The 20,533-nt window shown below is 55.4% G+C and overlaps 1 protein-coding gene across 2 annotated transcripts; it reads left to right on the top strand.

Moving 5' to 3' along the window:
* The first annotated feature begins 218 nt into the window (after positions 1-218).
* On the top strand, positions 219-12,003 carry CDK18 (cyclin dependent kinase 18). 2 transcript variants are annotated; one of them, XM_068419185.1, is made up of 15 exons: positions 219-342; positions 5,485-5,618; positions 5,986-6,111; positions 8,068-8,124; positions 8,371-8,485; positions 8,656-8,750; positions 8,857-8,919; positions 9,279-9,402; positions 9,477-9,597; positions 9,840-9,937; positions 10,274-10,379; positions 10,597-10,639; positions 11,152-11,242; positions 11,579-11,656; positions 11,969-12,003. In XM_068419185.1, the coding sequence occupies exons 1-15, from the start codon at positions 219-221 to the stop codon at positions 12,001-12,003; spliced, it is 1,410 nt and encodes a 469-aa protein (XP_068275286.1). The 2 variants fall into 2 exon arrangements, with proteins under 2 accessions (XP_068275286.1, XP_068275285.1); XM_068419184.1 differs by having other exon boundaries at positions 5,485-5,634; positions 5,909-6,111.
* The last annotated feature ends 8,530 nt before the right edge of the window (positions 12,004-20,533 follow it).

The raw sequence follows: 20,533 nt of genomic DNA, 5'->3' as shown, positions 1-20,533 counted from the left end.
TTCTCTTTTGCTCTGACACAGCAGCAGTGCCCCACAGAAGAGGATGTCCCCGGGGACCCCTGCAGATCCCCAGCATGGGAAATTCGGGTCGGGGGGCTGCCAGCCCTGAACAGCAGGAGCTGTGGGGCTGGGGGCCGTCCCACGCTTCACCCAGCCCTCTCAGCCTGCTCTCTCCCCTTCCCCGCAGGGCTCTGCCATCCCTCGCAGCACGAGGTAAAATGAACAAGATGAAAAACTTCAAGCGGAGGTTTTCACTCTCGGTTCCGCGGACAGAGACCATCGAGGAGTCACTGACGGAGTTCACGGAGCAGTTCAACCAGCTCAACAACCGGAGGAATGAAGGTAAGGAGCCCCCGGGTCCTGCCGTGGTGCTGGAGCTGGTCGGGAGCATCTGGGTCAGCGCTGCCAGTGAGCATCTCCACTCCAGCCCCCCGGCCTTTCTCTGGGTGTGTTGATGTGTGGAAAGTTACTGCCCCTTTGTCTGTGTTCCTTTCCCCATCCATCCAGCAGGATTAATAACAGCTTGTCATTAAATCTGACCTGAAGAGAGATTTATATACTTGCATAAGGAAAGCCTTACAGGAGGGAAAGGTATTTGCACAAAACAGAGAGGAATGACACATCTGTGGTTAAGGTAGAGAGTGGGAAAGCGTGGGATCTCCTCCTGCCTGCCCAGAAGTGATGGTGGTGTTTGAGCCCTCTCCTGGGCTGCAGGCTGACACTTCTACCAAGCCAAAGGCTTGGTCAGGGGAGCATCTGGGGCTCGCTGAACCATCCTTTGCTCCTGGACCCACAGCCTTCTCCTGGGGTGTAGTTTTCAAGGTCCCAGGAAGCAAGGAGATTTAGGGTTAACACCTCCATGAGCACAACGGGGCACATCCCTTCTGCAAACAGAGCAGCCGCCTCACTGCAGGCTGGGGCTGGCTCTGCTCTGGGCATATCGAGGGAGAGGCAATGCTCGAGGCATAAATCGGGAGCAGATCACGCCAAGGCAGCCGTGCATGGGCAAGCAGGCAGAGCCACTGACAGGCAGGCGTTTGGAAACATGATAAAGTTGGACTTGATTCATCCAGGGGTGAATTCGCTGCTGCGGGTGCAAGGCTGAACCACTCCTGGCGATCACGTCATGCATGTGCTGCTGCCTCCTACCAAACCCACTCGCTTCGCCACAGGCCAGCCCGTTCATGTGTCGGTGCCCTCAGCTCCACTCAGGTCACGTTCAAGCTCTTTTTCCCCTCACCCTGCAGCCACAATTGCTAGAAACTTTTGCTGCAAGCAGGGGCTGAGGCCGTGATGTAATTGCCTGGCACTTGCGTCTGCCCCAGCAGGGAGGGGTTGTGTCTCTGCCAGCTAACCTGCTTGAAAGAAGAGGTGCGGTAACCTAATTTAGAGCTGCCTTTCCTCACTCCTTCAGCTCCTGACGCTCTTCTTTGTCCCTCCAGACACCCAGGCTGCCCTGAACAGCATCCCTTCACGGCCTCCTTCCCTGCTCCCTCCCGCACACACCTCCCCTCACACCCTAGGAAGCAGCGAGGGCTATAATTAGACTTGAGCCCTTAATTAGATGTGCAGAAGCCGTGGGGATAAAATGGTGCAAGGCTAAGGCAGTCCTGGGCACTGACAGCTGCTGCTGCTGTTGCCTTCCTTGGGGGACCTCTGCTCTGGGACATCTGAGCCTGGGCTTGTTATCTCTGCCGTGCAAACCAAGCATTTGTCGGAAAGGCGATTTCCCCGTTCTTCTGCTTTAATGAAGCTTCAGTCACGGTTCTTCCTTTGCCCTTGAATGGCAAACCAGTGCGTGCAGCATCTGCCTGTCCCCCCCGCCCCGGCTGTTGGTCTCACTCCTAAGGTAGCCAGGAAAGCATAAGAGCAAAGTCAGAGCAGGCTGAGCCTGGGGCCAGGACCGAGGGTGTTCCCGACCCTGTGGGTGGAGGCTGGACCAGTACTAGTCTGTGACGTGGAGATTAGGAGATCCTTCTGCCTGGACCCGGGAATGCATCAGGGGCTCAGGGTCTGCCAGCAGCACACCGTGGGGTACGGCTCCTCCTGTGCTGCTACGGGATGCCCCCTCCGTGCCTGGATGTGGCATGTCCTGGCTCCCTGGTGCCCCCCGCTCCCTGGTACACGGTTCCCAGTTTGCACCCGAGCCCTCTCCCACACAGCACAGGCCAAACATGCTGCCCACGCCATACCCTCCTCCCCGAGCCTGCTCCCTCCTGCCCGAGATCTCTTGATTAAGTTTCCCTTGGGGACTGTAAACAACCCCGAGAAGTCACCTCCACAGTGCCCTTAATCTCCATCTCCTGCAGGCTGCGGCTCTTGTTTATGGAGAGCCCTGACAGCCACATTTCTCTGAGGCATCTCTTAGGCCAGTTAATAAACTCTTGTGCCAAGAGGACTTGGTGGGGGCTCGGCACAGGGAAGCTGGAGGCACTGGTGCCAGGGGAGGCAGAGCTGGGGGAGCATGAGCCCCAGCGCCCCGGGGTGAGGAGGCATTCGGGCATGGCGTGGGGGTGTGATGCATCAGACGTGTCAGGGGATGGGATTGTTTTGGTGGTGCTGGAGGGGATGAGAAGGGGGTTTACATACAAGTGGCTCTTTTGCAGGGTTTGGTGATGAGGTTTGGACCTTGCAGGAGCTGCCTGGTCTGGAGAGGGCTCTGACGTTAGGGAAGCAGCAGTTCTCTCTGAGGTGTTGGTCTCCTCCCTTTACAGATGGAGAAATCAAGGTGCAAAGAGGCACAATGACCTTGCTACAGTCATGCAGAAAACTGGTAGCAGAGCTGAGACCAGAGCCGTGGCACTCATTCTTGTGCTGCTTCCGCATGAAACAGGGAAAAGCTTCGCTTCAGGTTTCTCCTTCCTCCCCCAGGATCTCTGAACGTGCCCCTGGGGCCGTCCTGCCCTCTGCGTGGCAGGCTGCCTGGCCTGCCGTGATCTCTTCCTCCGTGTGAGCGGATGACCCATGACAGTTCAGGCACTGTGATCACTCGCTCCAGAAAAGAGTGCTAATCACAGCAGAGATCAGCACATCATTTTTCCTTTCATCACCTCACGCAGCTCCTCAGGGAATTGCTTGCAGTTTTTATTTTCCCTCCAGCGTCAGAAATCACAGGTTATCAGCATTCACAGGTCACGGCGGTCTGCAAATCCTACACGTCGGTGGCTGTGAGTGCCTCCACCTGTCCTTGGGGTGGGGGGTGATGCAGGGGCCAGGAGACCTGCTCATGAGATACGCCAAGGGCATGTGCAGAGCTGCTCTGAGTCTGGCAACAGGACGAGGCACGGCTTTCTCGTGGGTAGACACCTGCCTCGTCTGTTGGTGGTGCGGTGGGAAATCCCCAGCTCTGTCCCCTCCATCCCGTAGTTCTCATGACCTCACCCACAGAGGCTGATAAAACGAGGCCTGAGAGAAGCAGAGCTGGCAAATGGAAAAGCAAACAGCTTTCCAGGCTGGACACATCCTGTCCCAGGCAATGTCACCTTGATGGAGTCTGACATGCGGAGAGGCAACGGGGTGCCGTTGCTCAGAGCCTGACCTGCTCACAGCCTACCTGGGGGCATCCCATGCCCTTCCACCCTGCCCTGCATCCCTCCCATGGGCAGCACAGCCTTTCCTCAGCCACGGTGGCTGCTCAGCTGCAGAGGCAGAGGTGGAAGAAAGCCCCTGGATTAAGGAGAACCCAGGCTGGGCTCTGTGCAATATCTGATACCCTTGACAAAGGCCAGCACCTTCTCCACATCCTCGGAGATGAAGAGCCTTCTCCATGGCTGCTCCAGCCTCACATTAAGGGACTCTTTCCTTCTTTCCTGGGCTTCCTCACACATTCCTCTCCATACTCCATCTTTTCAGAGGTTTCAGGTCTTGGTAGCTCCCATTTGCCTTGATAAGAGCTGGTGGCATCCAGCAATAGCTCATATCTATGCCAAGGCTTTGCCCCAAAACAGCTCCTGCCTGGTCTGTCCTCTGAGGCCAAATAAGGTCTCAGTGCTCAGGCTGCGGAGCCTGCGTAACTCCCGGTCTGCAGTGGCATAAATCAGAGCCAAATCTGGCCTTTGGAGTGCAAGGCCACAAAGGAGTGATGATGAGGGGGAGGAAGGAGAATGAATAATCCAAGAGCTGAGTGCAGCCCTGCCTCGTGAGTGTAACGGAGCTTTGAGAGGAGAGTTCACGCTTAGCAAAGTAATTAAAAGTTATAAGTCGGGCAAGGAGTGAAGGGTTCTGGCCCCTTTCCTTGGGAGATCAAAGCTTGTTTTGGCAGAGACAGTGTTTAAATATATTTATAAAAAAAGGCGGGAGGCGCGTCAAAGGCAACCGCCGTGTCTGCAGTCTCATTTTAATTTGCTTTGATATCCCATGCAGCCTCATTATTTGCAGAGTGTCAGGGCTTACGGTAATCCACATGAAATGCCGAGCAGAATCAAACAGGCCCTCACGTTTGCATGCCTACAGCTTCACATCTCCTCCTGCAAGCACCCAGCAAGGCCCTCCAAGCCCGGGGGCAACCCCAGCCCTTGACGGGGTATCCCCAGGGGCTGTGGGCACCTCATGGTGACGCAGGATGGATGGGGCTGGCACATCCCACCTGTCCTCACCTGCACAAATTCACCCAAACTATCATTTCAAGTGGGTTAGTTGAACTCCGTTCAGTCAGATTTTAAATGGCCTTTGTTTTTTTTCAGATAATTTGCTTAGGAAGTGAACAAGTTAAAAAGATTTGATTCAATTTAATTGATCCATGTTAATTTTATACCTGTGGTTAATTCTGGATAAGTTTCCTAACTGTTCCTCCACAGACAGATGGCCAGAAAGGGACAGGGACCAGAGTCCCACAGCGGTCCTGGGAGAAGGGGTGACTCTGTGCCTCCTTCTTGCCTGTCCGCCCAACAACTCCTGGCAGTGTTTCAGGTGCTCCCAAGCCCAGTGGCATGGGCTGAACCCATCCCTTGGGTGCAGGCTCTTTGTGGAGGACACCCTGCATCCCTTAGCTCGCAGGTCCCCTGGTTCCCCAGTGACCATGGCACGAAACCACATCTTTTCCCAGGTCACTTGCCTGCCACCTCTCATCCATCAGATGAGCAAACTGCAGCCAGGTCCCAGCCCTGCTCACTGCCCCGTGAAAGCCAGCCCTCCCTCTCCAGTCTTCAGCAATGAGATCATCGCTGGCTGCCTGAGCACACTGGGATCGGCGTGCTGAAATCTGCGTTAGGCATAGTGGGGGATTGTCTGTGCAGCTCTGGGAAGGGGCTTGGCAAGGGGCAGGACTTGGTGGCTCAGCCTGGGACATCACAGGTCCTCCCTGGGGAGTTTTCCTACTGCAATGTTCCTCCCTGCTCAGGGAAAATCACTGCAGGGTGCCTGGATGCATGGAGGGTGGCGGCTCTCACTCTCTTTTCTCCAAAGCAAGTGCCTTGGGTGTTGGCACTTCTGCTGCCACTCCAGCAGCTCGCTCTCCTTTCTCTTTGTCCTCAGACCTGGCTCAAGGGCACCTGCAGCTGGGACACCTGGGCAGGGACTTCCGAGCAGACACCAGCCCCATCTCCCCCTCCGAGGCGGAAGACCAGTCCCCAATGGCCGTGCGCTACCGCAACAACAACCAGCGCCGCTTCTCCATGGAGGCAAGTACTGCGGCGGGCTGGAGAGGGCAGAAGGGACGGGGCAAGTTCCGGTTGTCACCTGCCTGGTGGCTGGAAGAGACAGTGTTTGATTTGTGGGGACCTGGCAGTCTCAGACACGAGCCTTGATGTCCTCTTGGGTGCACTCAGCATGACTCCGAGGGTACCTGGCAAAGCCCAGCGCACGTCCCCATGCGCATACATGCACACACACCTTCCCTTTTCCTTTGACTAAGGGTCCCACAGATGCTGCCCCCATTGCTTCGCCATTAATACCAGCCCTGGTTAGAGAGCACTTCCCCTTCAATGTCTGTTCAGTCCTCCTTTCACCAGATGCATTCATCACCCGCTCTTCTGGCCCTCTCCACAGGACGTCAGCAAGCGTCTCTCCCTGCCCATGGACATCCGCCTGCCCCCCGAGTTCTTGCAGAAGCTGCAGACGGAGAGCCCGGAGTTCCCCAAGCACCTCAGCAGGATGTCCCGACGGGCTTCCCTCGTAAGTCTCACCATGCAGAGAGAGCAGTGCCAGGCACAGCATCTCACTTCATGCACACAAGCCCCAGCCAGCAGATGCATGTGCTGATTGCCACCCACCCCTGCTGTCATGCCCTGCGGTGCAAGCTCCCTATTCCCCATGTGTCACTGAGATACACACACACCCCCCTGCCCATGTAAATCCCTTTCTGCCCGCTCCCAGCAGCACACCTTCCCTTCACCACGCACACATACATCTCTTCCCGTGTCACTCCTACACAGGCACATCTGCAAACTGCCGTGCAGATCCCCAGGCCTGCACATTCCTTCCCTCACCTCTGCACACACCTCACTTTCCCCTTGGCCTGGCTCCTTCCAGGTGGGAGGAGGTGGAAAGCCTCCTGCGGTTTAGCAAGTGCTGGAGCCTCTGCTAGTTGAAATGCAAATGCCGATAAATAATGAATTAGCCTTTGCATTAGTGTTGGTGTTTCAGTTTCTTTACTGCAGAGCATCAGCATATGTAGGAGCAGAAACCCGGTGCCCTGCTTACAAACGTGCAAGCACGGGTCCTGCTGCCCAGGAGTGCTCAGATACAACAGCGAGGTCTCAGCAGGCGCCTTCAGATCTGGCGTGCCTGTTCAGGGCGAGGGAGGAGAAAAGGGGAGCTTGCATTTACCTGCCTGTTCTGTCTGATCAATAAAATAGACACAGCCAGAGCGATGTGCCATTAATATTCATGGTCCCCTCCATGAATAAGGCATGCTCCTGCAAAACTCGCAGTAGGGCTCTGGGGAGCGTACAGCACCTCAGACTGCAGCCACCTCATTTCCCTGCTCAGGACACGCCTGTTCCCAGGGTATGCAGAGGGTTTGGGGAAGCCAAAACAGAGTAAAAACCACTATGTTCCCCTGGGATTTGCCAGCGGGGCAGATCTGGTGAGCAGGGGAGGCTGCAGGAGCACCCCAGACCTGAGGCTGCTGATTCTCCGGGCAGAGCCCTGGGCACAGTGCAGGGGGCTCCTGCAGTGCCTCCCCCAGGGGACCCTTTCCCTGCGCAGCCCATGTCTCTGCCGGCTGATTGACAGCTGTCCATCCAGCTCCATCTGCTGATGGCGAGCAGCATGGCATGAGCCCTCGGCTCAGGAGAGGGGGCAGCGCTGCTGGGTTGGGGGTCCTCTAGCTGGGCTGGAGTCAGAGCTGGCTGCTGGCCTGGGACCACACCGATGCAAACATATTTTGTGGGAGAATGACACTGGTTTATTAAGCTTAAGGAGCAATGATTTGCCCTTGGGCCCTGTTATGCTGGGAACCGTCCCCTTCGGAGGTGTCTCTGTCCCCATAGAAAACTGCAGTTTCAGGGGTCTGCTAGGAGGGACACCCAAATCTGTGGCCTTGCAGTGGTTGCCCTTCTTTCACTGGGTACACGAGAGCAGGTCTCAGCAATACGTTAAAGAGTTACTGTTCCAAATGGGAAAATGTCCCTTTCACGCTTGATTTGAACAGCACACAGAAATGGAGTCACCACAAAGACCAGGACGTAGGAAAGCACCGAAGAAAAGGGCTGGGCATCGGCAGCAGGATCCCCCGAGGCTTCTCCAATAGAAAGGGCATCGTCTCTTTGCAAACCACAGCTCCTGTTGGCCTTGGCCGCTGCTGGTGTTGTGTCGGGGCAGTGGGTGAGAGGAGACGGGAGTCACAGGGGTGGCAGCGGGCACGGGGTGCAGGTGCCATCCATTTAGCTTCAGCAGCCAGTGGGTTGTGAAGGTTTTGTGATTGATGGCCGGGTCACCTGCACAGCTTCTCCAGGAAAGGAATGGACTTCATGTACTTAGATCAGCTGGGCTGCTGCCTGCAAACACCTGCCTTGACTGATCTGCCCCCAGAGCTGTTCCTGTCCAGCAACCTTGACCTTCCCTCATGGGGGTGAAGCTATCCTGGATGAGATCTCCCCCAGTGATGTTTTTCTTTCTCTCTTACAGTCAGATATCGGGTTCGGGAAGCTGGAAACTTATGTTAAACTGGATAAACTCGGAGAGGTGAGTAGACTGTGAAACCCCTGTAAGGATTTAATTTAAGTTAGAAGGGCAGTTTGAAGTGCAAAGGGCAGACTGTAGCCACGTTCCTTCAATATCTAGCAATTTTTAGACCAGGTCCTTCTGTGGACTTCAGACTTGGCCCTTTAGCTTCACATTATCCTTCCTGCAAATATTATGGAGTATATCAGCGTTGTGCCACCCTGGTAAATGGTCTGCATGGCTTCTATGTCCTCTCTCCCCACCCAGGGCACTTACGCCACTGTCTTCAAGGGGCGCAGCAAGCTGACGGAAAATCTCGTTGCCCTGAAGGAAATCCGCCTGGAGCATGAGGAAGGGGCACCTTGCACAGCCATACGGGAAGGTGAGGGCAGGAGGGGCTTTTCCCCAGCGCAGCCCTCATGAGCAATGCCGGGTCACAGGTGGATTTGGGGTGGGTGGTGCAGGTGGATGTTTATACCTGCAGTCCCACTGTCGTGATGCCGCGCGGTGTCCAGGTCCTGCTGCCCCAACCCGACTCTCCTCTCCTTGCAGTGTCGCTGCTGAAGAACCTGAAACATGCCAACATCGTGACCCTGCATGACATCATTCACACGGAGCGTTCCCTCACCCTCGTCTTCGAGTACCTGGTGGGTCTGGGGGGGCTTTCTGTGGGAACGGGGGCACGGCGGCCTTTCTGCAGGTGGGTGATGGGGGCTGAGGGAAGGAGGGGCTGACACAGGCTTCCCGTTGTAGGACAACGACCTCAAACAGTACCTCGATAACTGTGGGAACCTGATGAGTGTTCACAACGTGAAGGTAAGACAGCAGAAGGTAAGGGCAGTCCAGGGTGTTGCAGGGCTGGGTGAGGCTGGATACCCCTTCTCTCTTCAGTTCAGCCTTCTTACTCTTCTCTGACCTTTTTCAGCCTGCACTGATGCTCCACCAGCTTTTCTCAAGTCACTGCCACCCTGAATAAAATTACTGTGCACCCAGACTTTGTTCAGCCCCTTTTCTAGATTGCTGGCGATGAGCCTGAACACTTCTCTACAGTGCATCTCACTCCAGGCCAGCTTCAAGGGGTCTTTCCTGGCCATGAGTTTGAGAGCCCTTGAGACAGACTCATTTTTGGTGCCCGTGACCCCAAGCTAAATGCAAACCCCTTCTCCTCCCCACAGATCTTCATGTTCCAGCTGTTGCGTGGTCTGGCTTACTGTCACGGGAGAAAGATCCTGCACCGAGACCTCAAACCCCAGAACCTGCTCATCAACGAGAGAGGAGAGCTCAAGCTGGCCGACTTCGGTAGGTGGACTCTGGGGAAGATGCAGCATTGCAAGAATGTGCAGCTCCTTGATGCCCATCCCCTTCGTCCTCAGGACTAGCCAGAGCCAAGTCAGTCCCTACGAAAACATATTCCAATGAAGTGGTCACGCTGTGGTACCGGCCCCCCGACGTCCTGCTGGGATCTACCGAATATTCCACTCCCATCGACATGTGGTGAGCTGCGCCAGAGGGTGGTGGGCTCTCCCCCAGGCCATGCTCTTTTCCCTGTCCCCTGGGGCTCAGGATCTTTGGAGCCCACTGTCCACATCAGGGGTGAATGGTTACCCATAGCAGAGAAGGGACACAGCTCCTGGAGCTCGTTTCCCTCTCCAGGAACCTCAGCCCTGGCCAAGGGGTGGTGGGGCATCCACAGGGCTTCTCCCTCACTAATCCCAGAGCTTCTGCTGCTGCTCTAGGGGTGTTGGGTGCATCCACTACGAGATGGTCACCGGGCGGCCCATGTTCCCTGGCTCCACGGTGAAAGAAGAGCTGCATTTGATCTTCAGGCTGCTGGGTGAGTCTTCTGCTGTCTCCCAGATGCCCACGCGAGGGCAGTGGCTGACTGCAGGAGCGGTGACGAGGCGCAGCCCCGGGAGCCTGGAGGGAACCCGCTGGCAAAGCCTGGCAGTGGCGTGGGCAGGCGTGGGCAGGGGCTGCCCGCAGCCCCCCTCCAGGCTTGCAGGCAGCAGAGGTGTGAGGGCGAGGGGGTCTGTGGGACACACAGGCGAGCCCCAGCGTGCTGGGGAGATTCGTGCCCTCTCCCCTGGGCAGGACACTGGCACTCGCACGCATGAGGCTCTTCTCTCTGCACCAAATGAGCATGACGGGTTTCCCTCTCTCCCTCTCCCAGGAACCCCAACAGAAGACACCTGGCCTGGGATAACATCCAACGAGGAGTTCAAGGCTTACAATTTCACGCAGTACCGAGCCCAGCCGTTAATAAATCACGCCCCAAGGTACTTCCTTGAGCAGGGACACATGAGGCATGGTGGGCTCGCACTGGTCATAAACGGGAGCCGGGGGAGACCAGTTTCATTTCGTCCTTGTGGTGCTGGCAGTTTCTGAATGCAGCTGTGCACTGGAGGTCCCAGCTGCCACTTGTCCCTTGCAGTGATGATTGCAGTGTCTCCTGGGTGCAATAATGCTCCATTTTTTATTTCCTCCCTCTCTCAGGCTGGACTCAGAAGGCATTGACTTGCTGATGAACCTCCTTCTGGTGAGTGGTAGAGCAGTCCAGGTGGATGGCAAAGGGATTTGCTGAAGTGAAGGTACTCTGCCTGCCCCCACCCTGATTTTGGAGCCAGGCAGGGGAGGAGCTGTGCCTGCAGAATTAGCCATGACCCTACAGCTATGGCGTTGTAGATGTTATCCCAAACCACCTCCCGTTAAGGACGGTGAACCATCCTTCCCCCTGTGTCCTCTCACACACAAGTGAGAGGACACAAACCTGATGATCCATAAGGTACGACATGGATGGTGCACCCCTCTGGTCACATAGTGTGTGCTGTCCCCCGTGCACATGCAAATGGCACTGGTAGTTGCCTGCACACCCCCATGGTGTGCAGCGTTTGGACACAGTCACCCACGCAGCATTTGGAATTGCTTGGGCACCTCCATGTGCGTAGGTGCACAAATGAGCACACACCTGGATGGGGCCTCTGTGCCCCCCGAATGCCGTCTCGCACGTGCAGACTGCGTGTAATTGCCTTTCTCTGGGGCTTTGTGCAGTACGAAGCCAAAGGCCGGATCTCAGCGGAGGCAGCCCTGCGGCACCCGTACTTCAAGAGCCTGGGCGAGCGGGTGCATCTCCTGCCTGACAGTAAGTGCACGCTGTCCCCTTGCCTGGGGGGTGTGGAGCAGGGAGCTGCTGTGCCACCCAAGGGCCGTGGTTTGCAGCCTTCGGGATGCCTCTTGTCTTTGCTCACTCAGAGGAAATGGGTGCTTCTGCACAGGGTGGAGTGGGAGCTTGGGGGCTGCCAGAGCAAGAAACAGTTTTGGGCAGGACAGTGTAGAGTAGGAGTGAGCATGAGAGAAAAGCTCTGATGCGGTGCAGTGCTGCCCTTGGGCACTGCCATCCCTCCAGGCTCCGGGTTTGCAGACCGCTGCCAGCTCAGCCAGCTGGACTGACCCCTCTCTCTCTGCCCGCTCTGCCTAGATGTCTCCATCTTCTCCCTGAAAGAAATCCAGCTTCAAAAGGACCCTGGCTACCGAGGCTCAGCCTTTCAGCAGTCAGGTACGACTGGGGAAAATCACACTGCCCTCTCCCAGGTGGTGCCATGGACGGCGCTGGCACTGAGGTTACTCCCAGTGGGTCCAGCGTAGGAAAAAGCCAAACCTGGTTCCTGCTCCCTGCTTTAGTCCACAGGTTACCCCTGGGGCATCCTCGCTTGTCACCTGCCGTGGTACCAAAGTCACATCTAGGTGCCCTGAGGCACAGCTCCCTCCTCCTTAACCTCCTAATGCAGGGCACCACAGGGCTGGGCATCTCTGCAAAGTGCCGCTCGCCGTCTGACCCCTCTGACCCATCTCTCTCTCTCTTCCTCAGCCCGAGGGAAGAACAGGAGGCAGAGTATATTTTAAACCTGGATCTCGTGTTCCCCTCGTCACCATGGAGATCAAAGCACTGAGAAAGGAGATGGCAACACGCTCCCACCTGACCCACCGCAGAATTACTGACTCAAGCAGGACGATGCTGAAGCGCCCTTGGCCGCAGGCTCTCCCCTGCCCATCCCCACAACCACAGTCCCTAGCAGCTGCTGTTGATGGACCTGCGGCCTTTTTTCCCCCTCTTGTTTTCATGTTGCCCCCATCAGACGTGAGCTGCCACCCTCTGCGCAGGTGCTGTAGTGAGGAGCTACCCTGGGCACTGCCCGGAGCACGAGATCGTGTGCTGCCCGCAGGGGCTGAGCCGGGCACGGGGAGGTTTTGTGAGCAGAGCGCGGCATCCCCAAAGCTGGGCTGTGGATCGTGGCGTTCGGCCCAGGCAGGTATTTCTGAAAATGTACCTTTGCTCTGCACCCCCTGTTTCTTGGGGAGACACTTTGCAGCCATGTTACGAGTCGGGGGCATGACCCAGCCTGGCACTGGAGAGTCTGCACCTGAAGCACAAAAACCAGAGCAGCCCTCCCCCGTTTGCCCTCGCCTCTGCCTACAGAACCCCTTTTACTCTCCCCATCTTTGGTACCTGAATCTTGACAAGGATGGAGCAGCTGGGAGGAAGGGGCTTCCCATTGCTTCCCCCAGCATCTCCCCCTCCTTGCCACCATTGTGTTCCCAGCTGCAGTCAGCTGGCTGCTCTGCAGGGATGTCCTGAGCTGAGAGCGAGGGCTGGCTTGGCCCGCCCAGGGCACAGGTACCCGCTGGTAGGGCTGCGCAGAAGCGGGGCCAGATGAGCACTGGCTCTGTGCTGCCTCCTGGCCAGATGAGCACTGGCTCTGTGCTGCCTCCTGGCCAGATGAGCACTGGCTTCGTGCTGCCTCCTGTTGCCGCGCCGAGCCCTTTCCCAGGCACCCATGGAGCGGCCCCTTTCTCATCGCCGAGCCTCCTGCCCCCCCAGCCTGTCACCCTCTCTGCCATCGTCACAAGGGGCAGGACACGGCTCCCAGCTGGCATCTCAGGAGCGCGTCTCCCCCCACGTCCCGTTGCCGAGCCCTACGCGACGTGGCAGAGCCCGAGCGCGCAGCCTCTCCGTACCGAAGTGTTGCGCACACCCACCTCAGTGCATTTCTACCCAGAGGAAGGGGGAGAGGTGCCAAACCTCCCACAGCTCAGCTGTGGGGACCAGAAATAGACTCAGAGAGAAACAAATCATCCCTCAAACCTCTTCGCCTGGCTTCTACCTTTGCAGCCGACGCCGGATCGTACCAGCCCTGACTCAGACCGGTGCTGTGGGACTGAGGTGGGTGCTTCGATCTGAGCGTGCTTTGCTGGCCGAGGACAGCCCCTGGTGCGTTTGCCCCTCCGTACGCTTCAGGAACGTGCCAAACCCATCCTGAGCAAAGAGGCCCTGCTGCACCTCTCCCCCACAGCCTGCAAACAGCCTGAAACGTCTGCAAGTGTGTGAGCGTTGCAAGAAGTGTCTCTACTGTATAATATTCGCATCCTTTTCTTGGCTGTCCCAGATGACTGGTCCTCTCGCCCACCGGTCCTCCAGCCCATGGATGTGGCTAGGAGACTCTGGACTTGAAGGTGCTGTGACTGTCACCTGGCACTGGGGCTGGCAGGACATGCTGGTACCTTAACCCAGCCTGGGAGGCATTGCTCAGGGGACGGTAACTCCCCATGCTGCTGTTTCCCCGTTGAGCAGGGAGCGAGGGCTCTGTTTGCTGCCCTGCTGTGCGGCATTTCTTCTGTGATCCTCGGAAAATGCAAAGCGTGAGGATAAATGCCGAGACCCCGGAGCTCCCCAGAGCTTCTGGGGCGACTCCTCCCTGTGCCAGTGCTTGATGCGATGCGCCCTCTGAGCTTCCCCCATCAGACCAAAGCTGTTAATTCGGGTTTGTCCTAGACAAGCATCCAGACGTCTGCATTGTTTGAGGTTTGCCCATCCCTGCTCCGTTCCCTTCTCAGTATGTCCAGCATACAGCAGGCTGAATAGTTCCATTAATTGTTTCCATTTGATAGGGAAGAGCATGAATCGCCATCAGGCTCCAGTGACGCATTTCACCCTGGTGTCAGGGTGGTGGTTTGCCTGGTTTCCTACACCCGGCTCCTGCTGCGTGGGGCTGTTCAGTAGGGAGGCTCACAAAGGGAGGTGCTGGCTGGAGTCAGGCTGAACTCTCCCACTGTCATCTTTTCTTTCACAAAGGCATTTCATACAGGAATTTCCTTGGCGTGGCAGGGATCTGTGGTGCAGACTTGAGCTTCCCAGGGCAGCCAGCTCCCGTCAGGGTTTAGGAGCTCAGCAGGCAGGCCAGCTCATGGACGCAGCGTCTCCCATGCCCCTGTGGCAGCACCTTCAGGTACATGGGGCAAAGAGTTCTGGCGTGCCTGGCGGGGGCAGAGTCCTCCCGGGGTCCCTGAGCGCAGGTCGGACTGGGACGAGCAGGAACCCCCTCCACCCGCTCTTGGGAAGCCCATTCAGGACATGTTTGACCTGTCTTTGTGCAGTTGTCTCGCTTGGCTGTACCATCCCCACGCGCTGAGGTTGCCTTGGGCACAAAGCGCTGGGGCAGAAGGTGCCCAGCTGAGCTGTCCCGCCTTCCCAGCGGGAGGACGGAGGCAGACCACACCGGACCGCCAGCCCCAGTGTGGACTCAGCTGTCCCCCCATCAGACAGGTATTCCTGCTGAAGGGCAAGGTCACCTACGGGAACCGCTGGGGCGAAAAGTTGAGGAAAAGACCTAGCAGTGCCCGTGTAGACGGGGCTGCTTTACCCGGGCTCAGATAGCAAAGACAAAGGGCCTGTTAGCGGCTGTTTACTCTTTTGTAGCCTTTGCCTTTCCTCCTACAAATCCTCCCTGAAGGAGACACTATTATTTATTAGCCCTGTGCGCTACTAACAGCCCGAATTTAAGATAACCCCTTTTTGTTCCACTGCATTTAGTGGATATTTGATTCCTATTCAGGAGGGCGATAGTGTGTGTAAATATTTGGTGCCCCGCGGAGCGAGATAGGATTTACAAGCTCCAGTCGCTGCTGCGCTTGCACGTGTCGGCTGGCAGAGCCCCGAGCGTCTGATCTCCCACGAAAGGAGCTGCAGGCTGGCAGCGATTAGAGCCCGGAGCCCAATCCCCCTTCTCCATCTCCTGGATAGTGTCCCAGTCCCCCCGAGGACCGCGGGGTCTGGCTGGGTTTATGAGGACCAAGATCCCTTGGATGCCCCAGTTCACGACAGCCCCGAGCAGAGCGGGGCCCCGCTCCTCCCTGCGTGCGAGGGGAGGAAATCTGGGGCGAGCGTCCCGCTGCCGACGGCATCGCTCCCTCCTGCTCCCGCAGCTCGGCCCCGCGCAGGCTCTCCCCAGCTTTTGGAGCGCCAGCCAGCTCCCAAGTTGGATTTTTAAAGTAGCACTAATGGAAATGCTGGGAATGTCTGTGGCTCTCCAGCATTTTTTTTCTTTTCCATTTTGTGGGTTCTCCCATCCGCTGCTTTGCGGAGTGGCTGGTGCTCCTCGCAGATGGGGACTTGTGACAAAAGGAAACTGTTGCTTTGTCTTCCAGACATTTTTCTTGCAATTTTTTTTTTTTTTTTACCAGTTCTGGTGGAAAATGGAGTTTTGGCTGCGCCCTCAGGAAAGGCTGTGTGCTTTCATCTCTCCAGCTGATAGCTAGTTAAAGAAATGTAAGTAACTAATGTGTAAAGCAAGGTCCATGTGATGGGACAACAATAAAACTTCCAGGCGAAGCTATTTCATTTCACCCTCTCCATACACACGTGCACACGCCTTTCCTGGCCCAGCCCGTTGCCAGATCTGTGTTAAGATTTTAAATAACAAAACTACATTGTGTCTCGGAGACTAAGGGCAAAATAAATGGATTTTTTTCCTCTCCCTTACACATGATTAAAAAAAAAAAGTAGAAGGCCATTTTCACAAGCTTCTCAGATGTTTTGTTTGTTTTTTTTCCCATGACTTACCTTCAGTCAGACATTAGGCTAGCGTGAAGTGGGAGCCTGGAGCTCCCAGTTGCAGGCTAGGAACAGGCAGGTGGGAAGAGAAAGAGTCTGACCCGCTGGACTGAGAAATGTAAAAGGTTTAGAGTGTGTGTGCCCGGGCACGGGGAAGGGAGCGGAGCTGGGGGTGGGAACCTGCCCGGCCTTACGTGGCCAAACTCTGCTTTCACCAGCGTAAATCTGGTGTCTCGCAGCCACGTCAGCCCAGGTTTGCTCAGAGCACGGAGCCAGCGATGGCTGAGCGGGTCCTGCAAGGGCCATTGGATCTCGATCCCAAAATACCTGGTGTTAAACGTGACATGCTTGCCCGTCTCTGAGCTCGAGTCTTGTCAGAAACGCGTTTGGGTACGTCCCCTTGGCACAACCCGCCAGCGATGTCTGGGCACAAACACTATGAAACCCGCTGTCTGGTTTCTTCGTTGCCTTCCTTCATCCTCAGCGTCATGCTTGTCCTACAGCGGGAAAAACAGATCCAAGCGGCCAGGATACACGTACTGTGAATGTGCTCTGGTGTGATTCGTTTGCAGAATACCAATAATATATTTAACTAGTGTTGTACAAACGGAAGATGCATTTTAAAAGAAATGATTTTAAAGATTTATTCCAAAAGAAGCTAATGATTTTTTTATAGAAAGTTTTTCTGGAATAAATGGAAAGGTACACACATGAAAAAAAAAAATAAAGGATTGTATCCATCTATCAATCTTGTGTCTGAATGTTTTATAAGAATATTTCAAATTTTGTATTTCAGATGTGACATGGGCTGTTTTGTGGTCGTGCTCATTTTATTGCTAAGGCTTATATTACAGTTGTATTGTGAACGCTCCAAAGCCAAGATTGGACAATAAACTTTATTGAAGACGGGATAGTTTTGTACAGGGGATAATTTTTCTCTTTTCTTTTTTTTTTTTGGTAGGAGAAGGATCCGCTTTGGTTTTGAGTTTCAGCTAGGTAGCACTGACGTGTCAGGCGCGCAGGTCCCTTGGCAGGCTCCCGAGCGGTGAGTTGCTCCGTGGTGGGTGTGCAGGGGAGGCAGGCTGCTGGACCACGGCAGGGAGCGTGCCGTGCCGTGCCGTGCCATGCCATGGCTGTCCCGTGGCACGCCATGCCGTGCCATGGCCATCCCGTGCCGTGCCATGCCGTGCCATGCCATCTTTGTGCCTTCCCACAGCCACTTTCTGTGCAGCTCCAGGACACGTTTCGTTTTCCCTCCTGCTAGCAGGGTGTTTTGGGGCTGGCTGTAGTAAACTCCCAGACACAGACTTAGTGCAAGTTTCCCACTACCTGACCTTTGCAGGGGGTTGTAAAAACAAGACCTCAGAAACTTGTGCGCAATAGGAAAATGTTTCTTTGTGTGGATCCTAAGGCCCTAAACAAATATTGCCATAAGCCTATCAGGCAAATAAAGCACAGAGCTGACATGCCCAGCCCATGGCTGCAAGGCAACTGAAGGGCAGAGCTGGGGAAGGGGCAGGGGAGCCCTGTTTCCCACAGCTCCACGAATTAAGATCTCCCTGAGACCAGAGCTATTCAGCACGGCAATGCCCTTTACACATCCCTGCTGTCTGGCCCAGCAGTGCTGAACAGAAGCTACAACCACCTTGGTCCGGGGACCCTGGGAAGCACCAGAGGTGGAGGAAGGGGGGACCTGTGGGATCTTTGGGGCCAGACCCTTGGTGTGAGCCCACGGACGATGGGTGGCTGGTTTAGGGAAGGGGGCAATGCCCTTCATCCCCCTCCCCGGCTGCACCTCCAGCCAGCGCCCAGCCTGCCTGCGTCACGTTCAGGCAGTGGCGTGGGCAGATCCCCAGTAACAAGCTGTTTGCCAAACCAGTTCCTCCATCCACCGCTCTCATTCCTCCAGTCTCGCGGCGGCAGCAGCTGCCGGCGCTGGGTCCAGGGGAATGCCACCGACCAGCCCCAGCCCGCATCTTCCACCCGCCGACCCAGCTGGCGTCTGGATGTTCCTGGCTCCCAAATAGCCGTGACCTCCCCGCTCCGTGTCCCTTAGGGGGGTCCTCCTGCCTCACAAGGGTGCTCAAGCCGGGTCACCCATTGCTCCCCGGGTCTCTCAGCAGGTCTGCAAAGCGGCGACAATACTTGCTGCCTTCCATGAGATTATTTGTGTGTCATTAAATCACAGGTGCGTTTCGGGAGGCTCAGCCTGGTCTGTTCATTGCAGCCCACCCTCCTCTGCTGCAGTTTTAGTGCAGTAAAGGAGGAAGCACGTTAATTCCAGCTAAACCGGAGTGGGTGTGTGAATTATTTAAGTTGGACAGTAGGAAAAGGTGTAGGTGAGCGCTTCCTCCTTTTAGACAAGTGTTACAGGATCTGTAATAACTGGGCTAAGATCTCAGGCTCGTGTTTGACCTATAAGTGGAGCCAAGCTTTCCAAATCACACGGGTTGTTTTGAAACTCTTGACCCTGAAATACATGAGGTGAACACCTCTCTCGGGTGCTGCCAGTCCAGCTGCCCAGCCCATTCGTGCTGGCTTGCTGAGCATCTTCCATGCAGCCTAGAATAATTCAACCCATCACATGGAGAGTTTACCCTGCGTTGTAAGAAGCATCATGTCTTTCCTCAGTAAGGTTCAGTGATTCAGGGTGGTTATTTTCTTAGCTGCTCAGACTTGCTTGGTGGTTGGTTTTTTGGGCTGAATTACAGCTGTTGAAAGACATCAGTGCTTCCGTCTCCAAATGCACATGCAGCTCTTCAGCCCATCGCACGGCACGCGTAGTGGCTGGGATAACGTGGTGGGGTTTCTGAGGGTGTCAGCCCAGATTCGCCCTTTGTGGTCTCTTGGCAAAAGGGGGACAGGGGGGAAATTATTGGGCAGTATCTCAGCCCCAGGCCCTTGGCCACAGCCCCCAACCCAGACACTGGTGAAGGCCTTGGAGGAGCCTGTCCCCGGGCGCCTGCTGTCCCAAGTCCACCCGTGGGGCCTCAGCTGGTTCTGCCCCAAGGAAACCTTTAAAAAAACTATTACTAGAATCGAATTTCCCCACCGTGTTGAGACTGGGCTAAGAGAAGTGACGCCAGCATCGCAGCAGCAAATCTGAACAAAATCTGGCTGCTGGGTTGAAGCTCTACAGAGTAGTCACTGCAAAGCAGGACCCGTCACGTTAAAGAAGTAATTGCTCCACTGGCTAAAAAGATTAACTGATAAAACGTGAGAAAAACCTGCTGTGCCTCTTGCTGCCCCAGGAAAGCGTGTGAGGGCAGAGAAAGCAAAAGGAAGGTGTTTCTCAAATGCTTGTCAGGTCTTTTTGAGCAGCAGTGGCACGCAATGACGCTGCTGCCTTTCACTGTGCTGCTCTGCTCTTCCTTCATTCATGATTTCACTTTGCAGCTTGCAGCAAGCGCAAAAATGTGGGTGTTTAATTCATTGCAAGTACAACACTGATTTCGGTTTGGAAAACAGCCCAAAAGTGCCTCCTCGTGAAGTTAATTCTGGTATTGCATATACTCATAGTCCTGTGGCTTGCATTTTTATGAGCTACCTCCGAGGATCAGGGTTTCAGTATGTGGAGCCAGAAAGGATCGGTGTGTTCTTGTGCTGACTAACCCACCTACGCTTTGTATCTTATTTGCAAGCATATCTTGGATGATTTGTGTTATCCCTGATGAAAAGCAGGTGTACTGGTATTTAGGCCATTGCTTAGCAAAGTGGGCTCAGCTGTGGTACCTGGGGTAGGGGTTGTACAAACATTTGTAACCTCTGGTGCCTGGACGCTGCCTTTTTGTCTGGGAGTGGATGCAGTGAACCTGCACAGGTGGGGAAAGCATTGCTCAGCCATTTGATAGCTGGGGAAGGCCAGTCCCAGGGAGCTGATGCTGTCAAGTGATGGTGATGCAGTGATGGAAGCCAGGAGTAGAGTGTAGGTCTCCTGACTCCCTGTCTGGTAAAGGGAGAAACAAGATAAAGATTGAGATCAAGAATGTGGTCCAGGGGAACCATGGATAAAGCCCCATCAGCCCTTTTCTTGGGGCATGACACCCAGTATGTGGAAGAGAAGGATCTGCTCTTTCATCAGGTAACTCCACAAGGAGATGTATGGGCAAAGCAGGGCAGGAGATGACCTTCCCAGCAGTGTTTTGATGCAAAGGCCTTTATTGTCACAATCCTTCCTCCCCTGTGCTGTTTTGTCCCTACTCATGGATGGGGAAAGAGAAGCTGAGGCAGTCTGCAGCGCTATGGCCTTTCAAAGCCAGTTATTGCCTGGCAGGGAGAGCCTGAGGTTGTGGCTCACTGGCCTGTGCATCAGCCTCCTCCTCCTCCTCCTCTCCATCCTGGCTATTAAGGAAGATGGTTTATCATGTAATGATAAAACCTGATTTCCGGACATGCTGTTGACTCACATAAGCAAATCACCTCATTCCTTTATGGCCCTCAGTTTCCCCATCAGCAAAACAGGATAACAACATTGCTCCATCCCTCCAGGCAGCTGAGCTGTTTCTTTGATTGCTCAATGGTTTCAGGTGCAGGTGCAGGGCGGGC

The sequence above is a fragment of the Nyctibius grandis genome, chromosome 27, assembly GCF_013368605.1.
Source record: "Nyctibius grandis isolate bNycGra1 chromosome 27, bNycGra1.pri, whole genome shotgun sequence".
In the NCBI taxonomy this organism is placed as follows: domain Eukaryota; kingdom Metazoa; phylum Chordata; class Aves; order Nyctibiiformes; family Nyctibiidae; genus Nyctibius; species Nyctibius grandis.
This window is presented reverse-complemented; position numbering and strand designations above follow the sequence as displayed.